The sequence below is a fragment of the Gymnoscopelus microlampas genome (genome assembly GCF_963454915.1).
Source record: "Gymnoscopelus microlampas genome assembly, chromosome: 4".
NCBI lineage: Eukaryota > Metazoa > Chordata > Actinopteri > Myctophiformes > Myctophidae > Gymnoscopelus > Gymnoscopelus microlampas.
The window spans coordinates 12,498,465-12,507,273 of NC_139941.1; the positions used below are offsets into that span (position 1 = coordinate 12,498,465).

Genomic DNA, 8,809 nt, shown 5'->3' on the forward strand with positions numbered 1-8,809 from the left:
TCCCAATTTTGGCAATTTAGGGGCGCCCGATGGTCCAGACGCATACCACATAATATGCTGGTAATCCCGCTTGACAGCGTGTCGCGGGTTTGACTCCTGACAACCTTTGCTGTGTGTCACCCCCCCCATCTCTCCCCATTTCCTCTCAGCCTACTGTCCTGTCAAATAAAGGCATAAAAGCCCCAACAAATATCTTAAAAAAATAAACCTGCACAGTGTGTGTGCCAAGTGGTGCAGATCGTAGCAACACTGGGCCTTGACAATATGTGCAAGCTGCAGTAAGATGGGTTGTGCCCTCAAGGGCTCCTGACAGCACTATAAGCTTGGTTTCTACTCTTATTTGATGAGTGTGTGCTGGTATTATTCAGACAGTACTACTCTATTTGATGAGTATGTGCTGAATCAGACAGTGCACTCTGACACTGACCATAACTATCACACACACACACACACACACACACACACACACACACACACACACACACACCGCTTCTTCAAAGAAAACAATTTGGAAGTCCCCAAGGACATTATTTTATGTGAGCCACTTGAGAAAGGAGTTTCACTCGAAAGTGAAAGTAAGGCGAAGGCTTTATAAGCAGACAGACGGCATCCCTCTCATCACACTACTGTTGCTACTGTGCAGTGAGTGCTGCAAGAGCTGAAGATTGCATCACCAGCACACCTCCAGGGAGAGAAACAGCATCACAGATATTCCTCCTCATTCTACAGAGACAGTGAGCAGAGATGGTTGTAGGATCCACTACCAAGCTACTGCTGTGTCTCCTGGTTGTGTACTGCTGTACTATAGGTGAGTTCTCTCATAAACATTTCAATATATTGACATCTGAGTAAGTACACATTTTAAAGCCTTTCCAAATGCTGAACTCAAGCTGTGGCACCGGCTTCGAATGGGGTGCCTGTGGAATGTCTGTGTTTTCATGTATATGTCCTATCTTTGATAAGACCTGTATCTTGTGAGTGGATGTATTTCATGCAGTTAGTTTTAATGTTAATGTTTTATATTGAATATGCAATATTCATATTCATTATAGAGAATTTATATTATTAATTTTACCTTGTATTTATGATAATTTAGTGTATAGTATATGTCATTTATTGTGTACTTTAATACTGTCGACATTACTTAATGATGAGGTGGGTGAAAGTCAACAAGTTTCATGTGCATTTCCTGCACTACCAGATTCAACTGAGCAGAACACTTAAGTGTGTTCAATGTGTTTACTCCTATTGCGGATGCACGTGGGTGTTTGTGGACAAAAGTGTTGCTTAATACTGGACCACTGCCAAGAATTCCTTCACCATCCACCATGTGTGATGCCTGATGTGTGATGTAATGTACAGAATAACTAGTCTGTCCACTTGTATGCAACTGTTTTTTATCACCTCTCTCTCTCTCTCTCTCTCTCTCTCTCTCTCTCTCTCTCTCTCTCTCTCTCTCTCTCTCTCTCTCTCTCTCTCTCTCTCTCTCTCTCTCTCTCTCTCTCTCTCTCTCTCTCTCTCTCTCTCTCTCTCTCTCTCTCTCTCTCTCTCTCTCTCTCTCTCTCTCTCTCTCTCTCTCTCTCTCTCTCTCTCTCTCTCTCTCTCTCTCTCTCTCTCTCTCTCTCTCTCTCCCTCCTGCACTTGACCCCATGGGCTGTGCTGTGTACTGGAACTTGTTTTTGACTGTTCTGTGTCAGGCAGGCACACCTTTTAATTCATTCTGAAGCAACTTGACACTCTTTCTAAGGTTTAGACTCTAAACCTTAGAAAGTGTCGCTCTAAACGTTAGAGGAATGTCTATCCCAGAGTTACAGAAAAGGACACATTGTGTTTTTATGTTTTATTATGTTTCTAAATGTCACCGTCACATGTTGGAACACTGTTCAAGGTTAAACTTTATTTGTCAGCAATACCAATTACAGAGTAAAAGGCACGTGAATTTCATTGTGCGCTAAAAACCAACGCAGCAGCTAAGAGTTAAGACATTACTAACTCAGTGTTAAATGTGATCTGTGTTAAAAACTAAGCTGCATAAATGAATAAAGAATCTATTATCTATATTAAAAATCTGAACTGCCTGAAAGTGCAACATGGCTAGATTCTGACACTAACAATGAGTATACAAGTAAGTAATCAGTTATTTCTGTCTTATGTGTCATTTCACAGTGACAGAAGGCCGTGGCACATTGTTTGACTGCTGTAAAGCAGTCTCAGGCAACCCAATTAGAAAACAACGGGTCAAAGACTACAGTCACCAGGTTGCCGGACAGGGCTGTGACATAGATGCCACCATGTAAGTATTCCATTGATTCATACCTTGTTAAGATATTATCATGTTAATAGTTAGTGATAATTCAGCAATATCACGCCGCGGTATTGGAGGACACAAATGCTTGTTTACACCCTCCCTAATTATTACAGTATCAATGCACTGTACAAAGAATACATACTTAGAGGCCTGTCAGATACATCACTCTACAATGTAAAGTGCATGTAGAGTCTACATGTAGATCTATGCATGATAAAGATACACTGGACCTTAAGAAATAGACCTGTTATTTAAACTAAATCTCAACATACAATCCATATGTAAACAAACTATTTATAACTTCCTAATGCAAATAAAATCAGCATTTATACACATCATCACTGTCTGCATTTGCATTGGGTGTAGTAGAATACATTGTGCTACTTGTACATAGCAAGAACCACCAACCAAATGTGTACATACATTTCTACTTGTTATTGTGTTGAAGGAGAAATGCTATGACTATCATTATTCATTCATCAAAGCAATGACATAGATGTTTACATACAAGGGTAGATGTTACCCTTACATGTCAATTGTTACACAGAGTTAAATTAACACTGAGGATTGTGCTGATTGTCCTTTGCAGCTTTATGACCAGAAGGAATATAAAGCTGTGTGCACCTCGCAATGAGCCGTGGGTCCACGAGTTGATGAAACATGTGGACGATCTGAAGATAAGATGCATGAACAAGAACTACAAGGTACCTGGTTTAAATGTGATATAATATTACAGAATAGAGCTAGTTGTTAACTGACCTTTAATTATGTAGTACTGTATACATAAACCTTGGTTGTAAAAAAACAAAGTCGTCCTTTAAACTAACTTCAAGATATCCCTCTGTAGTGTGAGATGCTTCCTATATGCAGGTCAAATTCCACTGTCCCTTTCAGTACTGTTGATTCATGAAAATAGTCATCTTTGACACAGTTTGCACTCAATTCTCAATTAGCCTTTAAACTGGCACAGGGTAGGGAACCTCCATGCACACGTGCATGCGTACGTAGTGAGACGCAGGAGTGTCATCATACCTGTGGTTTGGCTGTCGGCCAAATCGTTATCTCTTCAGTAAACTGTGAAACCACAGTGGATGATGACATGCTGTGTAGGAACCAACATACAGTATAAACAGCCTGGTACTTCACTCTGAACAAATTATCAGCATGTACGACTCAAGTTCACTTCACAAAAAAAGGAACATGCAGTAAACATGTAAATATACTTATTATGGAGCAATGAGTATTGAATAGTGTCTTAACCACCCCCCTCTCTCTGCTTGTAGGAAAAACGCTGCCATGACCTGAAGCCCAAATGAAGTGAAACTGATCCACCATCTTGTCCAGTTCACGATAACAACAGAGTCTCAGCATAGTGAATGCATTGATTTGATTTGTACAAATAAAAGTCATAGTATTTTTTGGAAATGAGTTTTCATTGTGATACCGATAAATAGGAACGTGTTATTTCTATTGATCCAAGCCAGAGCACAATTTATTGACTGATGGCTGAGATGGGTGGGCCACCCTAATCTCTCAAAACAGATTCTGAATCTGCCAGCACTACTCCTTTAAACATGTAATGTTGTTGTTAGTAAGAATAAACACAGAAGTACCCGGGAGGAAGTGGACTAAGAAAGGGGAGGAGCCAAACCCGAGTTCCTGTTTTACACAAAAGCCCCCAGAGGCTTTTTTTTTTTTACTGAATGGTTTCCCAGATTGATACCACCATGACTAGTACATTCACAGTATAAATGTTTGTGTCATGGTGGGAAAACCATGACAAGAACCTATTTTAAAATCATGAACAACAGACATAAAAGGTACATACAAGACAAGCAGTGGTGGAAAAAAGTACTCAAATTCTTTATTTACTTAAGTAAAAGTATCTATACTGTAACATAGAAATACTCTGTTACAAGAAAAAGTCCAGAATTCAAATTATATTTGCAAAGTAACTAGTAACTTCAGTTTTCAAATGCCTTTGAGATGTAGTGGAGTAGAAGTAAAATGATTGAAAATTGGAAATACTCCAGTGAAGTAAAAAAAATACCCCAAAATTGTACTTAAGTACAGTACTAGAGTAAATGCACTTAGTTACTTTACACCACTGAAGACAAGTATACAAACACACACACAAGCACATTGAATCTTCTTGTTGTTGAAATGTGCTAAACAAATAAACTTGATTTGCCTACAAACATATTTCATGTCATTATTGTAATAACAGAAAGAGCAAAGGACATAAGATCCTGTGACACACAATTCCTTTTTTAATTCCCTACCTTGACATAAGGTGACCAAAAAAGGCGGTCCCCTCATGCATTAGAAGGACCATATCATTATCAGCTGAACTAGAGACATGTGGGTTTTCAATAAAGTCTAACATGGAGTTTGAAGTTGAATGGGCTCAAATAAGAGGCGAGCGAGTACGATCAAATTCATATCAAAAATCTAAATATCTAATCAAGACCTTAACAGCTTCCCACAAAAGCCAGAGTAAATGTTAAAATGACCCCAGAAGTGTTTTAAAGTTAAAAACTCCTTTAACTGAAAAAACTGGGACAGGATGGGGGGGTGGAAAGCATGCAAAGAGGAGATGAAATAATAGTTTATGACAGAGACCTTTATGCTGCAGACCTGAGGATGCCTGCTGTGCAATGCATGGTTTGCTCTAGAACTTAAGTGGTCAACCTACTGTATACTTCATTGGCTGGAGAGCTTGTTCTCCATACACACCAAATCTCTTCTCTTCACTGAAAATAGCCGATCTACAGTATGAGCTTTGCTTTTTTCACCAAATGTTTGCCTATATTTTCACCAACTGTTCACCTATTGTTTTTGCCAGATGTTCGCCTATTATGAGATACCCAAATTAAAGACAGTAGTGTTCAAGAGGTACAGGTGTGTGACAGTATTTTATTCTAGTGATGAGGACTAATGTTAAACTGCATTGATTCATGTTCTAATTGTTCAGTAAATACAGTATGTGACGAACACATGCCCTCAAGTCCAACCTCAGGCATCATTTGCATATGTTCAGGAAACAATTTATTATCATATATAGACTGTTTCTAAATTGTAATAAATACATTCAGCTACATGTGTACAACACAAGGCATAATTTTGTTCTAGTCTACAGAGGAAATACTGTTGAAGTTGTAGGACAGGTTTATCCACATGTCTGCTTCTGTGTCTAGACTGTGGCCCTTTTTTGGGAGTGAACACTTCATGTTGGTAACAACACCAGTCCTTTTTTCCCTCTACAACAAATCTCTGCACTGATGTGTGCGAGCTTGTAGATCAGCTATTTTTGCATGAATGTTTGCCCATTTTTGCTCACCTATTATGACATACCAAGAATTAGGATGCTAGGGTTCATGTGGTTAGGTAGACAGTGGTTCTCAAACCTTTTCATATCAAGGACCCCCAAATTGACACTTATTAGCCTGCGGACCCCCATTTGAAAAGATATGCCAGCGACGCCCATAAGAGAAGATTTTTACGTCTCTAGCAGTGATTCTCAACCATTTTTAATTTTAAGGACCCCAAGTTTGACATGGGTTAGGCTACGGACCCCCATGTAATGGCATTTCTATCTCTGGGACCCCAATTTATCTGTAAAATCAATATTAATTTAACTCTGAGACTGTACAAATGAAACCAAATGGACCAGGTCCATTTGGTTCCATTTGTACAGTCTCAGAGTTACAGACCCATAAGGGTCCATTTGGTTCCTAACTATCGATCATTTAGCTGGGGACCCCCTGGAACTCCCTCAAGGACCCCTGGGGGTCCCCGGACCCCACTTTGAGAACCCATGAAGTAGACTGAACCCAGGGTTTTAGGTCCAAGTTTCAACAACATTGTGTGGAGTTTCCCACCGTGCCCCTGTTGTTTTTTTTAATGATTCTGGCTCCATGCCAGTCCGATACTCGTCTCTGGCCCTGGAAGTGTTTGTTAATTATCTGCTTATCTGGTAGGGGAAAACCCTACAAGTGAATAATCCAAACACACACGATTTACAAGAAAGCGAATCTTTGTCTGTAACATGCACCTTATGTACTTTAAATTGTCCAGACACTTTAAAGCTCCATTTACCGACTAATAGTCAAATATTTGTACAACATTTGCTCTGATATGCTGTTATCCTCCTAGTAAGTACAAATTAAATATCCATTGATTTTATGTTAATAGAAGCTCACACGTTCATGTTAACTTCAGAGAGGCTGAACATTTCCAGTAAATTCAGGGTTTCAATTTTACTTTCTTATCAATCCTCCTCTCACGTGAATTTATACAAAGGCATAGGGCAGTGTTTCCCAAACAATGGGTCGGGACCCATTTTTGGGTCACCGACCGTTGGGTGTGAATAAACATAGTTAAAAATGTTTTTTTTTAATGTTTTTCAAAATAATTTCAGAAATGTTCAATACTGGGTTTTTTAAGAAATAGTGAAAATAGCAGATCTACAAGCTCACAGATCTACAAGCGCGTAAGTGGTTAATTCATAATGTATTTGTGTACGTATGGGTCCCGGGGAGACACCAGGTAGCTTTTGGGTCCGGAGCTGGAAAAGTTTGGGAACCCCTCATGAGCAAACACTTTCACATACATTAGTATGTGAAAGTGTTAAGCTTATCTGTTTTGCAGTAGTAGTAGTAGTATTAATTAATACACTGCATTGCAGTAAGCAAGTATGAGCAATATTGCAATCAGTCTTAAACCAGTACATACTTCATTGACCGGGGTCCCCCAGGGGTCTGTACTTGGCCCCCTACAACAAATCTCTTTGGCAAAAATAGCCAATCTACAAACTCACTTGTGAGCTTGTAGATCTGCTGTCCTCGAATGTACATCTATTATGACATGCCCAGAATAGGGATGCTAAGGTAAATGTAGTTAAATAGCACATCAAACTTAATGATGCCCCCAGGCAATCAGGTCATGAATGCTTTTATACTATAGGAATGTGGCCTGTCTGCCTACTACTACTACTACTACTACTACTACTACTACTACTACTACTACTACTACTATACTACAAATACTGCACCCACACATGCACACATATTATACACAAGCACATGCACGCACATAGCACACATGTGCGGGCACGTTCGTGCAACTGCTCCGCTCCAGAGGCTGTGGGAATGGCGTGCAATAGAGTACTTGGAATACTTCCAAGTACTCTAGGGGGATCCTTTTTTCCACTCTCTCCCCAATCCACATGTTGTTTCTGTTGGCATTGTTTGTTCTTTTGGTTTACACCTTCACAGTCATGTTGCACATACTGTACACTCCCACCCACACAGTGCTTATGCGCTGATATCCACCTATATTGAATGATCTGGGGGGGGGGAACCGTGAAGATGGAAGGTGTAACAAAAGTAACATAAGCAGATAGAAGATAGAAGCCTCCTCTATTAATTGCCCATAAGCAGTGTTTTACCTGGAGGCAAAACACTGCTTTTGGAGTGTTTTTTTTGTAGTTATTGTAAAGGGCTAGGTGAATCTCACTATTTGTGCACTTGTGTGTCCCTCTCTTGTTATGTATTTCAATTGCACTGTATGTTTGTATGTTTATGGGGCTGTAGCAGGGGTGAAAGCCCAAGCCAAATTTCCCCTGTGGACAATAAAGTTTACCATGACCTTAACCTTGAGGCCTTCCACAGGGCCACTGTGAATCTGCGACACCTGACAATTTCAAAGAGACCTGAGGGGCCGTGTCCACCATAGAGTTATTATAAAACCTAGAGTGGACACTGGAACTACTCGCCCGTGCATTTCAATGATGTTGCTCACCAAGCGCATACTCGCCTTTTCCTGCTTCCTTCATGTTTGGTGCCCTGATTTGATGACATCATGGGGCCCTATTGCATGCTTAGTAGTGTCCACGGGGTCTCTTCGCCTGCACAGTAATGTCCTTTATGTGTCTACTTAGTGGTGTGTTCTAGGTTTTTTCGGAGGGAATACGATAGTCATTCCCTGCACGACATGCACGTATAGGCCAAACGCTTGCGCGTGGTCAATGGATGAAATGGTTAGTAAACGGTAGCCTGTGGAATACTGGGAGAATGTTGTCTGGTCAGACAAGACCAAAATTTCACTTTTTGGCTGTCATACTACACACCATGTTTGGAGGAGAAATGGCACTGCACATCATCCAAATCACACTATACCAACAGTAAAGTTTGGAGGTGGAAACATCATGGCATGGGGTTGTTTCCCATCTCGTGGGACTGGCAGACCTCATAAAAAACGGAGCATTGAATGGAGCCATGTATCAGGAAATTATTGAGATTATATTATATCATATTATTATTATTATTATGTAGTTGGTTCCATCACAGACAATGGTCTGCAAGCCTTTAAACGCAGAGTGCATAGACATCTATCTCCTGTCCACCTCTCACACTTGTTGAGCTGCAGTGAACCGTATGATTGGCCAATGGATACATTATCTGACTTGGCTATTGTTCACGATTGCATCCAATAATAAAA

At 40.2% G+C, this 8,809-nt stretch overlaps 1 protein-coding gene across 2 annotated transcripts; it reads left to right on the forward strand.

Moving 5' to 3' along the window:
* Positions 1-643: 643 nt before the first annotated feature.
* Positions 644-4,494, forward strand: LOC311044594 (C-C motif chemokine 20-like). Of its 2 annotated transcripts, none has more exons than XM_084056291.1 (4): positions 644-808; positions 2,167-2,293; positions 2,898-3,012; positions 3,592-4,494. In XM_084056291.1, the coding sequence occupies exons 1-4, from the start codon at positions 745-747 to the stop codon at positions 3,622-3,624; spliced, it is 339 nt and encodes a 112-aa protein (XP_083912417.1). In that variant the 5' UTR covers positions 644-744; the 3' UTR covers positions 3,625-4,494. The 2 variants fall into 2 exon arrangements, with proteins under 2 accessions (XP_083912417.1, XP_083912418.1); XM_084056292.1 differs by having other exon boundaries at positions 2,173-2,293.
* Positions 4,495-8,809: the final 4,315 nt, after the last annotated feature.

Coding starts and splice junctions, on each gene's coding strand:
- LOC311044594 (XM_084056291.1), top strand. CDS start 745: ATGGTTGTAGGATCCACTACCAAGCTACTGCTGTGTCTCCTGGTTGTG. Junction 809..2,166: donor TGTGTACTGCTGTACTATAG/GTGAGTTCTCTC, acceptor GTCATTTCACAG/TGACAGAAGGCCGTGGCACA. Junction 3,013..3,591: donor GCATGAACAAGAACTACAAG/GTACCTGGTTTA, acceptor CTCTGCTTGTAG/GAAAAACGCTGCCATGACCT.